The sequence below is a fragment of the Equus asinus genome, chromosome 20 (assembly GCF_041296235.1).
Source record: "Equus asinus isolate D_3611 breed Donkey chromosome 20, EquAss-T2T_v2, whole genome shotgun sequence".
NCBI classification, from domain to species: domain Eukaryota; kingdom Metazoa; phylum Chordata; class Mammalia; order Perissodactyla; family Equidae; genus Equus; species Equus asinus.
Window position 1 is genome coordinate 19,256,748 of NC_091809.1, and position 19,519 is coordinate 19,276,266.

Genomic DNA, 19,519 nt, shown 5'->3' on the forward strand with positions numbered 1-19,519 from the left:
AGGGCGACTTGCAAGAATGACAATACCTGGAAAAGCCACAAAGTTGAAATCACCTTCTTTGGAAGGCAAAAAAAAAAAAAAAAAAAAGGAGACAAAATATCTAGAATTTATAAAAGATCAGTAGATGAAGAAGGTGAATTAGGACTCGGATTGGCACAATGTTTGTTCATCATCCACGTACCAGCCTCCTACCATCCCACTCAGATTGGTCCAAGGGGAAAAAAAGAAAAAAGTGGGCACAACCCCAAAATCTTGCATCTCTTTTGAACACCTTAAATGTGGGTTTAGAAATGTGCATGCCCCAAGGACTGTTCATTTTTGCCTTAAAAATTACAGAATAATTTTGGAAATTGCAAGGCACTAACTCCTGGGAGATGTTCTACACCTTGTTTGGGATTTTAAGGAAGTCTAAGAAGACAGGAACTGGCAGAGGGCTCAGTATATGCAGCATCACAGGTGCCCAGAGCCTGCTACACTGGGCAGGTGGGGAACATGTATGCGGTGGAGGAGAGGAAGTGAATCTGGGAGGTGTGAAACGAGTAAGGGAAACCTCAACTAAATTGGAGTGGGGAAGGCCTCTAGGGGGAGCCCTCACACTCAACACACCTTGTCAATTACTCCAACCAGAAAAAGACAAACACTTGCACCTCTGACGGCAAGTGCAACTATTTTGCTGCTGTAGAAAGATTTCTCTCCTTACCCGGCAACAGCCCAGCTAATGAGAAACACAGCTCAGCCAATGAGAAACCACCATGAACTGATACTTTTCCCCGGACGGACTTTCTATTAGAACAGCCCTTTTCTACTCTCCGTTATTCTCTATAAAGGCAGCATCCCTCCTTTGTTCTCTGGATTTGCCTATGGTTCACCACAGCATGCACATCCTTAGTTGCAATCCCTTTGGCTATTCCTGAATCAACTTATTTGAGGGTAAAATAACAGGAGAATTAGATTTTTAGTTGACAGAGGCATGGGATGTGAGCATCCACTCCTGGGTGTCTCACCTGAGTGATGTCAGTCTGCAGCTGGAATACAATGGGCCGATACTGGTGCTCCTGAACAAAGAACCAAGCTGGGGAGGAAGGAGAGAGCGGTAAGGAGGAGAAGGAGACGGGGCCTTGAAGGGATGAGGAGGAGTGGGCATCAGGCATCTCGGGGCTCTTACAATGTGCTGCAGGACCTTCTCTGTCATGTTGAACTTTGCAGATCCTGGATGTCCCATGTCTGGCATGTACTGCACGTTCATCACGGTAAAGTTGAGGGTAAATGGCACCAGGGTAGGGCTTGTAGCTGCAGCAGGGGAGGCAGATAAGAGAACCTGTCCTGAGCTTGCTATGGCTCTCTGTCCAGTCCCTCTTCCAGCCTCCCTGGGCCCTCACACCCATGAGCTCTCATTCTCTCCACCAGAGGGCTCCATCCAGCTTGGTTCTTAATCCAAAGCAGCCAGGGACCACTATTTCAGTCATGCCCAACAGCTCTTAGTATACGGAGTTGGTTTTTCTCCCAGGAGCTCTGATTTTGCGGTACCTAATGTGACCCCCAGGCTTCCTCTATATTGGCCCAGTCATGTGACCAGACTCAGGCCTCAGGTTCCTAGTTACAATTTGAGTTCATTCATTCATTTGTTGCATAAATATTTATTGAGCACCAGCTATGTGTGAGGCATCACCATGGCACTGGGCACATATATTTCTAGTTAGGAAAATAGAACTTATGTCAGGTATTTCAATAAGAATAATGTAATATAAAAAAAAACCCTGAAAAGGTAACACAGAGATTAGCAAAATCAAGAAGCCTCTAGCCCTGTGGGGCTGAGGGAACAAAGGGATGAGAGAGTGGCATACTGAGATTGCTGAGACCATGGAGGAGACACAGCCCCTGCTGGAGATGCTGTATGAAGCTCACAGAGGTGAAGAAATATCCTGGCTCTTCTCCTGCCCCACCCACCACTGTCCTACCAATGCCTCCTATTGGCTGAACCTAATAGGAAGTTAGTTAGCTAGTGTAATCAAGCTTGGATCAAACTGGTGTTCTCAGTCATGACCCAGCTGAGCCTGAGTTGAGCCTTCCAACTCACAGATGCCTTCCAGGAAAACCAAGGAGCCTTTTGCTCATCATCAAGGGACCAAATTTCCTGGAATTCTTTCCCAGAATCCTGTGACAACTTCAGTTGAATTGGTAGCGACTGCCTGGTGTGTTTTATTGGTAAGGATTCTGGAGATGTTTTGAGCTCAGAAGGAATGGATGCCATTATCATTAGTGACGTTTGCCATGGATGAGAGGAGTGGTGGCACAGATGCCATACATTTGTCCTGGTTAGAATCTAACAGAGTCATTAAACATTTGAACCAGGACAGGAATGGACTGTTACCACACATTACAAGAAAGCATATTCATTCCTTCCCTTCCTGGGAGAATCTACACATTTCTTGTAGACCTACCATGCACAGGGCACTGTGGTAGACACTAAGGAAGCACAGAGGAGTAAGACACAGTTGCTCCATGTGGCAGGTTTACTTAACATTGGGATCAACAGAAAACAAAATGTTCAAAAGCAGAAAAAAATCTAAGAGTCTGCACTTATTAATAAATGTAAGAATTGTTTTTAAAAATAAGTAACAGGATTTAAAGTGAGTGATAAATAAAAGGTTTCCACGGCTTCCTTGTCTATAATGATAGAAAGTTTTTAAAAAGCATATTTAATAATACTAGTTAGATGCTGAGCATAGCATTTGGTTTGTATGCAGTATTCAATAATGTGAGATATTGCCTGTTTTCTTTCTGATCACCATCATCATCACTGTCACTACCACTATCATCACCTTCACAATCACCATCATCATCATTGTCACCATTACCACGATTATTGTCATCACCATCACCACTACCACCATCATCATTAACATTAATGTCATCAACACAACTATCATTATCATCACTGATGTGGGGTCGGTGAGCCGAGGAGTCAAAAGAAAGATTTCTTAGACTCTCAAGATCTGGCAGTAGTGCTCTTTTATTTAGAGAATAGTATAGAATAGCATGGGGACAGGACCCATGGGCAGTCAGAGATGCTGCTGGCATGGGGAGCTGCTTGCTGCCACCGCTGGCATGGGGACAGGACCCATGGGCAGGCAGAGCTGCTGCCAGCATGTTGCTGCTGCCGCTTCTGCTGCCCCAAATTGAGGATTAGAGCTAAATTTAAAGCATAGGTATGTGAGTTATCTCTTTACAAGACAAAGAATATGTAAAAACGTTAAAATGGTATCAGTGCCCATATGGTCTGGCCATTGGGCAGTCCCACAACTTTTAGTTAAGAATCAAACCGGAATGAGTAAATGGCAGAAGTCACTGCTTGAATATTATCCTCAGCTAAAGACAAAGGAGGATTTGGGGCGGGGGGTCAGTTACATGAGGTTGCCAGACAGTAAACAACTTAAGTTCTTGCCTCTGGCATTGATTAAGAGTTTCTAGAGATAAGGCCATCCCCCTTTTTCCTGGCACAGAGAGGAAGGCATCTTTACAGATGGAAGTTTCCCTTAGAAATGTAAATGTTTCCCAACAAAGTGGCAAGCAAATTCCACTCCTCAGAGCCTGCTTCTCATCTGCAGTTTTAAAATTAACCAGGCTAAAAATCCTCATCAGTCACCAGCACCACCACCAGCATCATCGTCCTCATCATCAACCCCACCATCATTATTATCATCATCACGATAATATAAGCTCAATGAGGACAGCGATGTTTTTCTGTTCTATGTTCCCTGCCATATCCCCATGGCCTGGCACAGAGTAGGTGCTCAATAAAGGTTGTTGGTTCACTCATTATCACTAGATTTACTACGGCTTTTCATCTTTATTTGAGAGATTAATGTCAGAGATGTTCACACTCCTCAGGCACTCTCTAACAGATGTGCCATCGACTGTACTCACCTGTGGGGCTGGAGAAGGGGGCTAGAGTCCCAGAGGTTCCCAGGTCCACTGTGGAGGTCCCAGGAGCTGAGGAAAAGCCCTCATCAGCGAAAACAGAAAAGCATCACATGGCAGAAATGCCAGAAGGACAGACTATGTATTGGGCTTGCTGTATGTGGGGATTGAGCTGGAATTCTCTCTGGAACTGGGGAAGAGGGGAGGGTAAATAACTTGTACCCTCCCAGGAACTCTTTCTCTCCTGGAGAGGACATAATTGTGCCTGAGGAGGGGTCCGCTCCTTCCCCGCCTGAGGTGGAGGGCACTAGGCATCAGTGGGATACTCACTGCTGATGATGAGTTCAGAACTCCAATGGGTGAAACCTGTAGCAAGAAGAAGGGATGATAGTGGATGAGAGTTAAGGGAGAGGTGGGGGACCAAATAGGGATCAGGGCTACCCTGGTGCAATGGAGGGGGTTTCACGAGACAGAGGCTGTGGGGGATTCTCCATCAGCACCCTCACGTCATGAAACAAGGCCCTGAGGATGAAGTAAGCCCAAGACGAAGAAGAAACCACAAGGTCCACACCTGAATGAGCACATCCAGAGAGCACAGCCGGGCCGCTAAGAGCCAGATGGGGTGTGATCTCAAGTTAGAGAGCAAAGGCTGCTCAGTGAGGAGGAAAAGACTCTGACCAAATCACAGCTGCTCACCGTTAACATAGAGACTGTTCCTGTCCAGGGTGTAGGGGCCCATCATGGTGACACCATGCGTCATCTGGCTTAGCTCCCAGTACAGCCGCTCTCTGTCCAGTTCAGGGCCTTCAGGGTCATGGCGATATGTGCAGATGGCATCCATTCTAGTGGCTGTCTCGTGCTTCTCAGGCCTGGGTAAAAACCTCCACATGGTTGGTCCAACTATCTCTCCATCTATTCATCCTTCTCTCCCTCTCTCTGCCAGTCCCTAAGGCAGAATCTTAGGAAGCCCTGGTTTCCAAGGGAGCTGCTGCCTTCAGGGAGATGCCCTTCATAAATAACTAGGAAACCACAGAACTCCAAGCCTCCTGCATGCCTGGGCAAGAAGCCTCTGAAATCACTGGGTGTATGAAAGATACAGAGAAGGTACTATTGAGGGGGGTGAACAATCCTGGAAGACGCCAAATGAAACCACGACATCCAAATCCTGTCACAGGTTTTGATGGACACAACAAGGTGCCTAGGGTCATGCTGTAATGGGTGACAGTGGTCCCATGACATGTGACCAGGGCATGGCTGGTGACGTTTTCCTGCAGAGAGTTGGGGCTTTCAAATGGTGGGGTCAGAAAGCTAGTCATCCTCTCTAGATCCTGTGTACCAGCAGGGCTGGGACATTTTGAAAGAGACTTCAAGAGACTAAATGGCTTGAGAGAGATGCCTTTTTGGTGGGTGTCTGAAAGCATGACTTGTCCAAAGGAAAGTCTCTGTGTCTCATCTCCCGTCTCCAGCTACAGGACATCGACCCGCCTACCCATCCACCTAGTCACACACTATTATTTGGAGAGAAGGGGCTCCCATGCCCTGGGGCCACGGATGGAACACCTCCCATAATAACAACTACCAATATCAAATACTTACTATGTGATATGCCCTGCACTTTGTATTCACGATCAGGTCATTTAATCTTCAAAGCACCCCTATGGGCTATATTCCTCAAAGCATCCTCAAAGCAAAGCATGTAATCCTCAAAGCTTCCCTATGGCCCCGCCCACTGATGCAAGCCCCACCCACTAGCCCCAGCCCACCCATATCACCCATGCTCCACCCACACCACCTCCGCCCCATTCACCTCACCTAACACTTGCTTTTCCTCCCCTCTTAGATTCTCTGGAAAGTTCTTTTAGAGAAGTTGTCAGATTGGTATTTTCCACACCCTGCAAGGTCATGATGGGGGCAGAGCAGCAGCGCTGCTTGAGGGCTAGGAGTTTGGATCTAGAACCCAAAATTCTGAGGTTGTTCTGTGTGACCTGAACAAGCTACTTAATCCCTCTGAGCCTTAATTTCACCTTCTTTTCCTGTATCATGAGGCTGTTGTGAGGACTGATGAGATTAAATACAAAGTAATAGCACAGTGCTTTGAGTCTCCATAATTGTTCACTGCTGGTATTATTGTTGCTGTTGATGCTTGGTATCCATGGGGAGTAGTTGTTCTAAGTATGGACAAAGGCAGGGAGCCCATAGGTTAGGATCCACCCACCTGTTAGCTGTGTTCTTGGGGAGGGTCTCACCTGAGCGAGGTTAGTCTGCAGCCTGAATAGAGGAATCTCAGACTGCTATTCTTGAACAAGTGTTTGAGCTATTAGAAAGGAGAAGCGAGGTGAGAAGGAACCCTCGAGGGAGGCCAGGAGAAGCTGGGGCATTGGTGAGGTGAATGAGGAGGAGGTGGTATGGGCGGGGTACAGCTGGGGGTGGGGCTTGCGCTAGTGGGTGGGTCATGAGTGAAGTGGGTGGGGCTGACACCAGTGGGTGGGACTCTCACCAGACCCTGCAGGATCCTATCTGTGGTGTTGAATTTCCAGGAGCCTGGGTGCTGCATGTCCTTCTCGTAGTGCAGGTTGGTGATGGTGACATTGAGGGTGAACGGCACCAAGAAAGGGATTGCAACTGCAGGGGGGAAAGGAAAAAGGAGGCCACGCCTGAGTCAGACCTGGGCTGGGCTCTAAGGCAACTTCTGGGGGTAGAGATGGAGGGTCGAGATCTGAGGAAGCAGGGGTTCAAAGTAGGCAGGTGGGCTACCTTAGGACCAAAGACAGAAGGCAAGATAAGGAGCAAAGTGAGATGCTATTAAGTGCCGTAGCGGGCACGTCCATTAGGATAGGTATTATTGAAAAAAAAAGGGAAATAAACAGTATTGGCAAAGGTGTAGAGAAATTGGAACCCTTATGCATTGTTGGTGGGAAGGCTGGTGGAGTTTCAATGGAAAACAGTTTAGTGGTTCCTCAAAAGGTTAAACATAAGATTACCATATGATCCAGCAATTTTGCTCCTAGGTAAATACCCCAAAGAATTGAAAACAGGGGCTCAGATGCTTGAAGACAAATGTTCATAGCAGCAGCATTCACACTAACCAAAAGGTGGAAATAACCTAAGTGTTCATCAACAGATAAATGAATAAACAAAAGTTGGTATATACAATGAAATAGTATTCGACCATAAAAAGGAATGCACTCCTGATACGTGATATGACGTGGATAAACCTTGAAAACATTATACTAAGTGAAATAAACCAGACACAAAAGGACAAATATTGTATGAGTCCCCTTATGTGAGGTACCTAGAATAGACAAATTCATAGAGACAGAAAGTAGATTAGAAGTTACCAGGGGCTGGGGGAGGGAGCTAAGGCGAATTAGTGTTTAATGGCTACAGAGTCTCTGCTTAGGATGATAAAGAAGCCCTGGAAATGCATAGTGGTGATGGTCGCACAGCATTGTGAATGTACATTTAATAATGGTTACAATGGTAAATTCCATGGTGGTTTCAAATCCCCTCTCAGCCCCTCCCCAGCCATGTGACCAGGGATATGTTCCTCAATCTGTCTCTCCCTCCATTTCTTCAACTGCAAAATGGGGAGAATCATACTCTGTAGGGAAATTATGAGGGTTAAAGGACTATTTATTAAAGGCATTGTGCTGAGTGAAAAAACCCAAGCCCCAAAGGTCACATGTTGTGTGATTCCATTGATAGTCTCAAAATAACAAAATTATAGAGATGGAGAACAGATGAACGGTTGCCAGGGGTTGGGCTGGGCGAGTGTGATTTATAAAACAGCGGCATGAGGGAGATGTTTGTGGCGATGGAACAGTTCTGTATCTGGAATGCAGTAGTGGTTACAAAAAAATTTGCCTATATGATAAAATGGCATAAAACTACACACACGCACATACACAAATACATGTAAAACTGATGAAATCTGAGGTCTGAAGTCTTTGATTTTAACAATGTCGATTAACTTCCTGGTTTTGATATTATACTACAGTTAGGCAAGATGTTAACCATTGAGGAGAAACTGGGTGAAGGATACAGGGAATGCTGTACTATTTTTTGCAAATTCCTGTGAGTCTATATTTATTTCAAAATAAAAAGTTAAAAAAGAAAGAATGGCACACAGCCTGGCACATAGTAAGTGCCAAACGACATGGGTATCTTTTTAAATTATTATCCATTGTAATTGCACTTTCAATTTCAGTCTCCTTCAATGCATTGTAAACTTGATGAGGGGAAGGACACACCGGACTTAACATCTTGTCCCCTCTGCCTAGCACAGAACATGTGCCCAATAAATATCTGTCAAGCTAAATTCCCTGGCAGTCCCTGTGCTGGGTTGCTACATACGTTTTCATTTAACTTTCACAATGACTTTATGGAGTATTATTATTCCCACTTGGCAGGTGAGGAAACTGAGGCACTGAGAGGGTGAGTAAATTGCCCAAGGTCAACAGAGCTGGACAGATGAGGAGGTCCTGTCCCCTGTTCTTGAGGAGATTAGAGCAGAGCAGAGGGTGCCCGTGGCAGCTCCAGGTTCCCTCATGGCAGCCTCTCTCTGCAACTCCCAGGTCTTAGTTTTGAGGCTGAGCACCTTGACTTCCTAGATTGTGTTGGAGAGAGAAGTCACCTACCTGCGGAGCTGGAGAAGTGTGCTGGCACCACTGAGGTCCGTGGGAAGAGCACGGAGGTCACAGTAGCTGAAGAGAAATGATCTGAAGTGAGAATAGGGATTCTGAGTGGGGTATGGATGCTGCTGTGTGCATCTTTTCTGTCCAGCCTGAGCCATTGAATGTAGAGGGGTTGAATAAGACAGACAGGTGCTCTGGCTTCTTCTCCCATGGAGGCCCTGGAGTCGGGGGATAGGTTGCTGTCCACAAGAGGGCCCAGAGCGCATGGTCATCAGTGCCCTGAATACTCACCACTGGGAGTGGGGGCTGAGGTCCGATGGGTGTAACCTACAATGAGAAAAGGGGACAGAATTGGGATGCAAGCAGGGGAGGCATGTCCAAGACACATCCCAAGACCCACTAGCCCCCACCCCCAACTGAGACTTTGAGTCTAGATAGTTCAATCATTATGATTTAGGAGCAACTATATTTTGCTCCTAAAGATCTGAGAAATCAAAGATCCAGTCCCTGTTTTCATGGGCTTGCAATTTACTTGAGAAGATAACTATGCCAACATTTCCAGAACATGGGTTTGCTAACTGTGTTTCTCAGGATCTAAGGGGGATTTTGAAATGTTGGCAGGGAGAAAGATGAATAGTCAGATTCTTGAATTGCCTTTGGCTTCAGACGGAGGGATATTCTCTTTTATCTGTCTCGAGAAAGGCTTTAGTTCCTCAGACAAGTGCACAAATCATGTCCCTGGATGCAGAGATGCAAAGGGAAGAGAGGGATTTGCAAACTGGAGGGCCTTGGGGGCCCTTGAGTCATCAGGGAGATTGCTCAGGTGGAACATGCTACATAGGATGGGTCCTGGGGAAAACTGGAGAGTCCACATCCTTTCTGTGGGCAGATTCTGAGCTTCAACTTGTACCTACTAAAAGGATTCTCACCATTGACATAGAGGCTGTCCTTGTCCAGCGTGAAGGAGCCCAGCTGGGTGACATCATGAGTCTCGTGGCTGAGCTCCCAGTATAGCCTCTCTCTGTCCAGCTTAGAGCCCACAGGTTCAGGATGGTAAGTGCAGACAGCATCAACTCCAGTGGCTGTTCCATTTTTCTCAGGCCTGGGCAGGGAGGAGCACAGGGATGGGGAGGTGGGGACTTCTGGAAGGAGCCCTGAAAGGCCTCACTGAGGGAAGAGACACAGAAAGTAGGAGGCCTGCTGGGCAGCCTAGAATGGCCTTGGTGCTGGGGAAAGTTGGAAATGAATAGGACAGTCAAGGTCCCTGAACATAGAGGATGTAGCACCTCCAAATGTTGACATTTGTGCCAAATTTTAAAATGTCAATCGCCACAAGGCTACACACATCCTAACAACAGAAGCATGACAGACAGGTGGAAGGAAGGAATCTGGGAATTTGACAAGGTGAAAGAAGACAACGTCAAATTACTTAAAGCCCAGCTCTGCTACTCAAGTGCTGGGTGACTCTGGGTAAGTCTCTCAGTCTCGCTGTGGCTCATCTTTTCATCTCTCAAATGAGGTAACAGTATAGCTCTTACAGCACTCAGCACTAGTAAGCCTCAATAAAACAGAGTCATATTTATCAGGTATTAAGAAGACCAATATTCTTGGTGTGAATAGACCTTGCAATGAGAGAGATCAGCTTTTTGAAGGCAACACTGAGGCCAGCAGGCAGCCTAGGGTGGAGGTGGGGATGGGGCTGTGTGGTATTCCAGAGCCAGAAACATCTCAGGGCCAGTGGAAACGGGAAAACATAGCAACATGGCTAGAGGACACTGGTGAGTATCTTTGGCTCTGGGGGCATTCCATCCTCAGACAAAAGGTCCATAACTGGGAGAGATCACACGGGTAAGGTGACCCAAGTGCACGTGTGGGGGTTCCCACATGCTGGAGTCATTCTCAGTACCTGGCTCTAAGAAGGGTTGTGAATAATTCACTGCATGTTCTCTATGTTAGGTCATTGCTAAGCATATTTAATTTTAATCCTCACTGTGTTCACAAAAAGACTACAAATTCTTTGTGCCAATCAGAAGTGAAGTCTATTTTCCCATCTCTTGAATCTGGGCTTGGCCAGGTGACTGGCATTGACCAAGGGACATTAGCAAACATGATGCAAGCAGAGGCTTGGAAAGCACATGTGCCCTAGGGCTTGCCAATACTTGCTGCCCTTGGAACTCTGAGCATGTGAAAGAGCTGAAGCTAGCCTGCTGGAGGATGAGAGACTGTGGAGGAGAACCAAGGTCCCCCAGCCAGCAGCTGACTGCAGACACATGAAGGAGCCTCATCTGAGATCAGCAGAGCCAGCCCAGGCAGGAGAACCTCTCAGTAGAATGTGGCCCAAATCACCATCCAGCAGAATTGTGGGCTGAATTTGTTATGCAGAAAAGCAAACTGAGCCCCTCCAATTGATAGGTGGTGAGGCTGAGGTGCAGAGATGTTCAGTAACCTGTCAGAGTCACACAGCCTTGAAGCAGGGGAGCTATGATTTGAACATAGGCATGTCAGACTCCAAATAAAATCGTATAACCACCGTGCTTTATGGCTCAGTAATCCTTCTAGGGGTGGGCAGACATCCCAAGTCCACCTCTGCTTGATCAGAAAGCAAGATTTGGTCATTATTGGAGGATAGTAGGAGAAGGGAGGGCTTGCTGGGTATAACAGACAGGCCAATCATTCGTCAAAATTTAGGAAAAGCTGGAGAGAGAATTATGAATCCTCTAGAGGAAGGTTTCTCAGGCTTGGCACCACGGACATTTCAGGTCATGTAATTCTTGGCCCTGGGAGACCATCCTGTGCATTTTAGGATATTTAGTAGCATCCCTGGCATCAGTCACTAGATACTGCCAGCAACACCCACCTTTGAGTTGTGACAACAAAAAATGTCTCCAGATATTATTGCCAAATATCCCCTGGGGAGCGAAATCACTCCTGATCGAAAACTACTGCTCTGTTGTGATGAAGCAGACATGGCTGACTAATTATTTTCTTGATGAGTTCCAGAAAAAAGATCTCTCTGAAAAGTTCAACTTTATCTCCTAGGATGGAGAGACTAACAGGATTCTGCATCTTCTGGTTCAGAACACAATGTGAGGCAGAGTGGGAGCTGGTGGTCAGCTGTCCCTGGGATAGTGGGTGCAGGATGTTAGGGCCCAGTTTGTGGTAACCTCCCCCATACATTGCCTTCGTGTCTACTCTGAAAGTCTAGTCTCACCTGAGCAAGGTCAATCTGCAGCCAGAATAGAGGGGACCGATACTGCTGTTCTGGAACAAGGGTTTGAGCTGGGGATGAAAGAGATGGAGGTGAGTAGATGGACCAAGGTGCTGGGCAGGACAAGAGCAGACACTGGAGGGGCTCTCACCAGGCGATTCAAGATCCTTTCCATGGTCTTGAATAGCTCAGATCCCAGGGGCCCCATGTCCTCTGTGTAGTGCAGGCTGGTGATGGTGAAGTTCAGGGTGAAGGGCACCAGAGAAGGGCTCATGCCTGCAGCTGGAAAGGGAGAGAGGGAGTTCATTATGATCTCTGGCTGGAATGGCTGTAAGCAATGGGTTTGAGGCTGTCCTTAGACTTAGTGTCCAGCGAATCAGGTTTGAGATGTCCCACCTGTGTCCCCCTTGCATCCAGCCAAACTTAAAGAGGGAGAGGAGCCTCCACACTGGATGGATAATTTTAGCTGGAAAAAGAACCTCAACTCTTTTCAGCTGAATATATGTGAAGACAAACAACTGGCAGACATTTGGTGGGAGGAATGGAAGCAAAGTCACTCTGCTGCCCCCGGGGCAGAGTTCTCCCTTAGCCTTCTGGCTTCTCCTTGAGAAAATGTGCAACTGCTGAGTGGTCAAGCCTGTTCCTCTCATAAGAATGGCCCCTGCCTCAGCTTTATTAACCATCTTTGAAGGTGGATTTTAGATAGAGTGATCACATCTCTTGATTTTCCCTGGACTGTCACATTGCACTCATGCAAATATTCATTGCAACCCCCCTTCTTGTCTCAAAAGCACCCCAAGATGGAAAAACAAAACCAAACCTGAATGGTCATCCTGGGGTTAGAATATGAAGAATTAATAGGCCAAATGTCTGAGCTGGGTGATTGCACCCTCCATATATTTCATGTGTGAGCACTAACTATGTGCTAGCCTTTGTACTGGGCACGTCATCCACAGGATGCCAGCTCACCCTCACCACAGTCATGAGAGGTAAGTCTTACCAGTTCTGTTTTACAAATAGGGAAACGAAGATTAGACAGAATAAATTTTCCGAAGTCCCGAAGACAAAGAAATGGCCCAGCTATAATATCTTTTTGGCTCAAAAATAGGTATCTTTCTATTTGTGCACGTATGTTCGTAGAAGCACTGTTTACAACAGCCAAAAAGTGGAAGCAAACCCTGTGTCCATCAACAGATGAATGGATAAACAAAATATGATGCATCTATACAGTGGAATATTATTTAGCCCTAAAAAGGAGGAAAATTCTGACATGCTACAACATGGATGAACTTTGAACACATTATGCCAAGTGAAATGAGCCAGTCACAAAAAGACAAACGCTGTATCATTCCACATACAGTATTATATGAAGTATCTAGAATAGCCAAATTCACAGAGACAGAAAGTAGAATGGTGGGTACCAGGGGCTTGGAAAGAGGAATAGCGGTTGCTGTTTAATGGCTATAGAGTTTCATTTTTGCAAGATGAAAAGGCTCTACAGATTGGTTTCACAGTGTAAATATACTTAACATTATTCAACTATACACTGAAAAGTGGTTAAGATGGTAAATTTTATGTTATGTGTATTTTATCACAATTAAAAATTTTAAGAAACAACAATATACATAAAAAATCAATATATTTTCCCCAGAAAATCCACATCTCCCCTATGACGTAAAGGTTGGGAGTTTGGCCTTGGAGCCTGACTGTCTGCATTTGAATGCCAGCTCTGCTACTCACTAGATGGTTTACTGGACAAATACTTAATAACACGGTACCTCAATTTCATCCTCTGTAAAATAGTGGTAATGGTAGTAGCTTCCTGCTAGGGTTTGGGCAAAGACTAAATGAGTTAAAATTCTGGTCAAGGTGGAATAAGCTCATTACAGCCCATCACCCACAGTGATCACAATCAAAACATTTAGACAAAATACAAAAATCAATTACCCCGGATGCTGAAAAGTAAATAAAAACAGGCAAATTGTGGAGGGCAGTCAAAACTTGAAGTGACTTGAACAAGGGTGAGTTTTACTCTTTTCATCCTTATTTTCTCTCACAAGTTTATTCGGAAGGCAGATCTTAGCATAGAACTGTGTATGAGGGAATGAGGGAATAGATAGATAAAGTTATCCTAGAAATCCTGTATTTCTGACCAGATGGAACTAGAAAATGGGGTTCCTGTGGGCCATAGAGGAGATATGATTACTTGTTAAAACAAACAAACAAGAACAAGAAAAACATTCCTGCTAATAGAAACTGGAGTATACACAAACATAACGTTCACAATATATATTCACAATATATTGTGACATAATTACATGACATACTAAGAACCAGAAAAAAATGTATCCAGTCTTCAAGGGAAAGACAACTGACAGATGCAAACTCCAGGGTGACCAGATGTTGGTATGGTCATGTACAGACTTTAAAGCAGCTGTTGTAACCATGATTCATGAGCTAAAGGTAAACGCACTTGAAATAAATGTAAAGATAGAAGTTCTCAGAAGAGAAATGGAAACTAAAAAAGAGGAATGAAATGGTTACCAGAGGAAATGGGGGTTGAGGGGTTGGCACAAGGGTGAAGGGGCATGTTTATATGGTGACTGACAAATAATAGTGCACAACTGAAATTTCACAATATAAACTATTATGACCTCAATAAAAAAAAACAAATGGAAGTTTTAAAACTGAAACATACAGTATCTGAGATAAAAAAAATTCACTTGATGGGCAGAATAGAGATGATAGAGAAAAGGGTCAGTGATTTTAGAGATATATCAATAGAAATTATTAAATCTGAAGGACAGAGAAAAGAAGATTGATAAAAAAAATAAACAGAGCCTCAGGGACTCATGTGACAATATCATTTCATTGGAGGACCAGAACAAGAGAAATAAATTGGTGTAGAAAAATAAGTTGAAGAAATACTGGCTGGAACTTTCCCAAATTTCTTGAAAACATGCATTTTCAGATTCAAGAAGCTTAGAAAATCCCAAACAGGATAAACTCAAAGAAAGCAATGCCCAGAAACATTATAATCAAGCTGCTGAAAACCAAAGATGAAAAACAAGTCGTGAAAGTATCTAGAGAAAAAAGACATCACCAGTCATGGAATGATTTGGTTTATAGCACATGTCACATATTTAAAAGCCTACAGGAGCCAGTCATGTTGCATAAATGGTTGAATTGATCAGGGTGGAGCAGTCAGAAGGGGGAGTGTGCATCCTGTCTAAAGCATATAGATAGTGTGCAGTGTCTTGACTACAAAACACAGAATGTTTGAAAGCAGAATTCTAATTACAGAACACCAGTTTATATCTCATAACTCCAGACTCACAAGGCAGGGTTAAGGGCCAGAGATGCCCAGTCTGGGTCATGATATTAGCATGAAAAAGAGCCATAGACTCAGCTTTTACAATAAATCTTAATGGCATGGGTAAGACAGCTTTGTTGTTGTTATTGTTGAGGAATATTCGCCCTGAGCTAACACCTGTGCCAATCTTCCTCTATGTTGTATACAGGATGCCACCACAGCATGGCTGATGAGTGGTGTATGTCCACACCTGGGATCTGAACCCACGAACCTGGGCCGCTGAAGCAAAGTGTCCCAAAATTAACCACTACACCACGGGGCTAGCCACAAGCCAGCTTTTATGGCATAAATCAAGCTTCTGCATGATGTTCCCAGAGACTCAGGAGCCCTCAGATCCACATCTGGACAAGTTGAGGAGACAAGGCAAGAATCAAACTCATGACTAAGACCCTCAATGATTTTCTGGGTGTTCAAATAGAATCTGCAAATGTGGACAAAAACAGAGATTGCTACATCCATCCATTCATTCAAGCAATAAATATAAAGTGAATGTGGACTAGGTGCTCAGCTCCAAAAAGACAAATACATAAAGACTGAATAAAGCAAATAGTAGTAAATTCCATGAAAGAAATACTCATGGTGATACGATAGAGAAAATCTGTGGGCCAGGTGCGTATTCAGAGGTGCTACTTCATACAAGGTGGTCAGGAAGGGCTTTCAGAGAAGGTGATGGTTGAGCTGAGATTTGAAAGGCAATAAGGCGTCAGGCATAGCTGACCTCCAGGAAGAGCTAGTATAAAGGCCAGATAGAGGTTAGGACACTAGAAGAACAAACCAGTATCTGATGTGACCGAAGTTTAGTGAGTAAGGGAGAGAGTGAGTAGGACAGGCTGAGGCGGGGGGTTAGTAGAGACCAGACTATACAGTGTTGAAGTTGCATAGGTCCCAGAGAGCAGATTCCTACCTGTAGAGCTGAGGATGGGTGAGAGAGATGTGGAAGATTCTGGAGAGAATGTAGAAGTCACTGGAGCTGAGAAAGAAGAAACAGAGGAAACATGATTGAGTCTCATCCTGAAGGAATGTGGGGCGGAAGCTGTTCATTGGAACTTGGGCTTCTCTCTTGACTCAGAGGAAGACCTTGGGTTGATTAGGAGCTGCTCTGCGGCTGCGGCCCAGCACTTGGGGAGGGGGCACTGGTAGCTTCTCTCCTGAAGAAGGCACTCTGGGGAATAAAGGTCCAGTGGGCATTGAAGTTTCACAATTTTAAATACTCACTGCTGGTGGTAGGGGTCCGGTACCGACGATTATAACCTGTAAATAGGAAGAAAAGAGTAAAGAAGGATTGTTATGATGGGTAAGAGTCAAGGAAGTGGTGGATGGTAGACCTAGAAATGAGCGTCATTAACAAACTTTCTGAGATTCAAAACAATTTCAATAATGAATAATATCTATAATGAATACTATCAATCAATAATATGAAGGAACCACAACAGCTACATTTTATGTGGTGCCTCTTATGTCCCTTGTCCTTTGAAAATAGTGTTGAACATCATCGCTAACATTGCCAAATTCAAAATATGATAATAATAGCTTCCCTTATTTATTGGGAATGTACCATGCAGAAATAATGCTGAACACGTTATAAGGGTAATGGGGAAAATTTAGGAATTACTTTGTCTTCCATCTTTATCCACGTTCTCTCAATCCATAAAGATAATTTTATCCCTACTCGCTCAGCTCCTCTCCCTTTACAAAATTTTATTGTGTGATTTTATTTTTCTAGTTTAGTTTCTGTTTCTTTGTGATATAGAATTGACAAAATTGTGGCAGGTTGAGAGATGAGGTATGTGGAAATGAAAATATAGTGAGATGGAGAGAGGGAAATGTACATGTGGTTTGGAATCTCAGAGAAAATCTGGAGATGAGGTTGGATAGTAATAAAGAGATGAGACTTAGAGGTCAGGTGATGATATAAAAATTTCAGCCTTAAAGGAATTAGGGAAAAGATAATTTTCCATGACTGTTTCTCTGGGTCCTAGATTGCATCTCCTTTGATGCTCTGTGAAAGATGTGAGTAAAGACTAGACCCAAGGAGCCCTGTGATTTACTTGGGTTATTGTTGAATTATCTCCTTTGATTATTAGGACAATCCTGCCTGGTATATATGTTTATTCCATTCTACAAATGGAATATTAAAACCTAGAGAGATGACATGGCTTGTCCAGCATCACACAGAACAGCTCATTAATCCCCATACATTAACTACTGCTGTAAGTTAGTCCCAATCCTTGAATTAAACTTTCTATGGACACAAAATAGGATGTGATATTGTTAACACAAAGCAATATATATATTTCAAACCATGTATAAAGGAAGTTTCTAAGTTGATATGGAGGGGAAATAACTAATCAAGCATTAGGTTAGATTGCTTGGCTAGAGGTCGTCAATGCCCCTTCCTGTCTTGAGATTTGAGGCTTTCTCTATCTGAATGGTCTTCAGTGTTGCCTTGTGGTTAGGATTTTGGAGTTTAGATTCAATCTTGGGTTTGAGTCTTGACTCTGCCATGCATAATGGCTGTATTATCTTGGGCAAATGATTTCCCGCCTGAATGAATAATAGCTTTCTGTAAAAATAAGGATGATAACTTCACAGGGTTTTGGGTAACATTAATATGAAATAATACAAACAAAGACCTTATCAAAATTCCTGGCATATAAAAACCTTTTGATAAGAATTAGCCACTATTATAGTTATTAGTCACAGTGTTAGCATTCCTGTTAGGGACACTGTCACCAACAGTGTTGTGTAAACAGCTATTATTCATGGAGTGTTTGCTAAGTGTGGTGGTGTTTCAGGAAGTCAGTGTCATTCCAGCTTGCCTGTGGAAACTTCGAAAATTGCCCTAAGTTGTCATGACGGAGAGAATGAAGTAGAGTGAGGGCTGAACTTGGCACCCACTGCCCATCAGGAAGACAAACACAGGGCCCTGCATCATCTTTCCCCAGAGTCTGCACACTCCAGTTGGACTCCTACGGGAAGCAGTGGGAATATGGAAGAGGAAACATTTCATCTGAAGAGGTGAAAAGAGAAAGGAAATGGGCCTCCCATGGTGTGTTAAGCATTCAAAAATAAGTCCTCAAGGAAATTCTAGATTTGTACCAGAACTATGAATCTGTATACAGCAATTTCTCAAACTCAGCATTATTGATATTTTAGTCTAGACAATTCTTCATGGTAGGGGGCTGCCTTGTGCATTGTGGGATGTTTAGCAGCATTCCTGGCCTCTACTCACTAGATGTCGTTAGCACCCCTCCAGTAATGACATGAAAATGTCTCTAGACATTGTCAAATGTCCCCTGGGGTACAGAATCTCCCACAGTTGAGAACTACTGGTATAGGGAGACATGGGACTGTAGGAGAACCCAGCTGCAGCACAGGCACTCACCATTGACGTAGAGACTGTCTCTGTCCAGAGTATAGGTGCCCAGGCGGGTGACACCACGAGTCAGCTGACTCAGCTCTTCGTACAATTCTTCTCTGTCCAGCCCAGGACCCACGGGATCAGGATGGTAGGTGCAGATGGCATCCACTCCAGTTGCTGCCCCATTCTTCTCAGTCCTAGGGTGGCAGGGACATAGGAATAGGGGCATCCAGAGATGTGGGAGAGTTATATACTTTGTTCAACTCTCTCTTTCAAATTGACCCTCGGTTTTATGACATTTCTCTTTACTGGGCCTTGTCTGATTTCTCAGGCACATTCTTTTCTGGGTCCTCTTTATCTAGGTAGCTTCCTACTCCATAAAGTGGTTTATCTCCATTCCTTCATCCTCAGCCAACTTTTATCCTTTTGCCCTTCATTATTCTTGGGTCCTGTGTTCATACTCATTGTTTCAGCTGCCACCTTTATTATCATGAGATCCAGTCTTGCTCTCTCTATCCAAGACTTCTCTCCTGAGCTCTGTGCCATGTAACCGACAGCCTCAGGGATTCTGGCAGATCTATCACATTCTGTATATCCCAAATTAAGCTCATCACCTTCCCCCCTAAAAACACAGAACCTGCTCCTCCTCCCATGTTTCCACATCAGTGCCAGAGCCAGAGATGTAGTAGGCTTCCTGGACCTTTCTCCAACCATTATACCCCAACCTAAGCAATATCCAGGTCCAGTCCAACATCTCACAGGTCTCCCCATATCCTGTCCCATCATCATGTTAATTTTTTCCATCCCCATACCTACCAGCACTCTACCTAAAATGATATCATATCAGGGTTCTGCTTACAACAGCTCCATGATTTCCCACAGCTCTGAATAAGTATAACTAATATTTATGGAACATCTACTGGTTGATGATATTCATGGGACATGTACAAGATGTCCTACTCTTCCATTTGCTATCTCTTTTTATCTTTTCAGCAACTCTATGAGATAGATGCTGATATGAT

General features: G+C 44.4%; 1 protein-coding gene across 1 annotated transcript in view; it reads right to left on the reverse strand.

Moving 5' to 3' along the window:
* LOC106825765 (mucin-16-like) overlaps positions 1 to 19,519 on the reverse strand; it is a 75,497-nt gene that overhangs the window by 38,439 nt on the left and 17,539 nt on the right. Inside the window, exons 10-24 of the mRNA XM_070491477.1 lie at positions 18,522 to 18,694; positions 16,352 to 16,387; positions 16,041 to 16,106; positions 11,915 to 12,045; positions 11,767 to 11,834; positions 9,485 to 9,657; positions 8,847 to 8,882; positions 8,559 to 8,624; positions 6,419 to 6,543; positions 6,168 to 6,235; positions 4,618 to 4,790; positions 4,252 to 4,287; positions 3,928 to 3,993; positions 1,166 to 1,290; positions 1,005 to 1,072 (exon numbers count right to left, since the gene is read on the reverse strand). Coding sequence (XP_070347578.1) covers positions 1,005 to 1,072; positions 1,166 to 1,290; positions 3,928 to 3,993; positions 4,252 to 4,287; positions 4,618 to 4,790; positions 6,168 to 6,235; positions 6,419 to 6,543; positions 8,559 to 8,624; positions 8,847 to 8,882; positions 9,485 to 9,657; positions 11,767 to 11,834; positions 11,915 to 12,045; positions 16,041 to 16,106; positions 16,352 to 16,387; positions 18,522 to 18,694 — 1,410 coding nt within the window. The remainder of the gene's footprint in view (positions 1 to 1,004; positions 1,073 to 1,165; positions 1,291 to 3,927; positions 3,994 to 4,251; positions 4,288 to 4,617; positions 4,791 to 6,167; positions 6,236 to 6,418; positions 6,544 to 8,558; positions 8,625 to 8,846; positions 8,883 to 9,484; positions 9,658 to 11,766; positions 11,835 to 11,914; positions 12,046 to 16,040; positions 16,107 to 16,351; positions 16,388 to 18,521; positions 18,695 to 19,519) is intronic.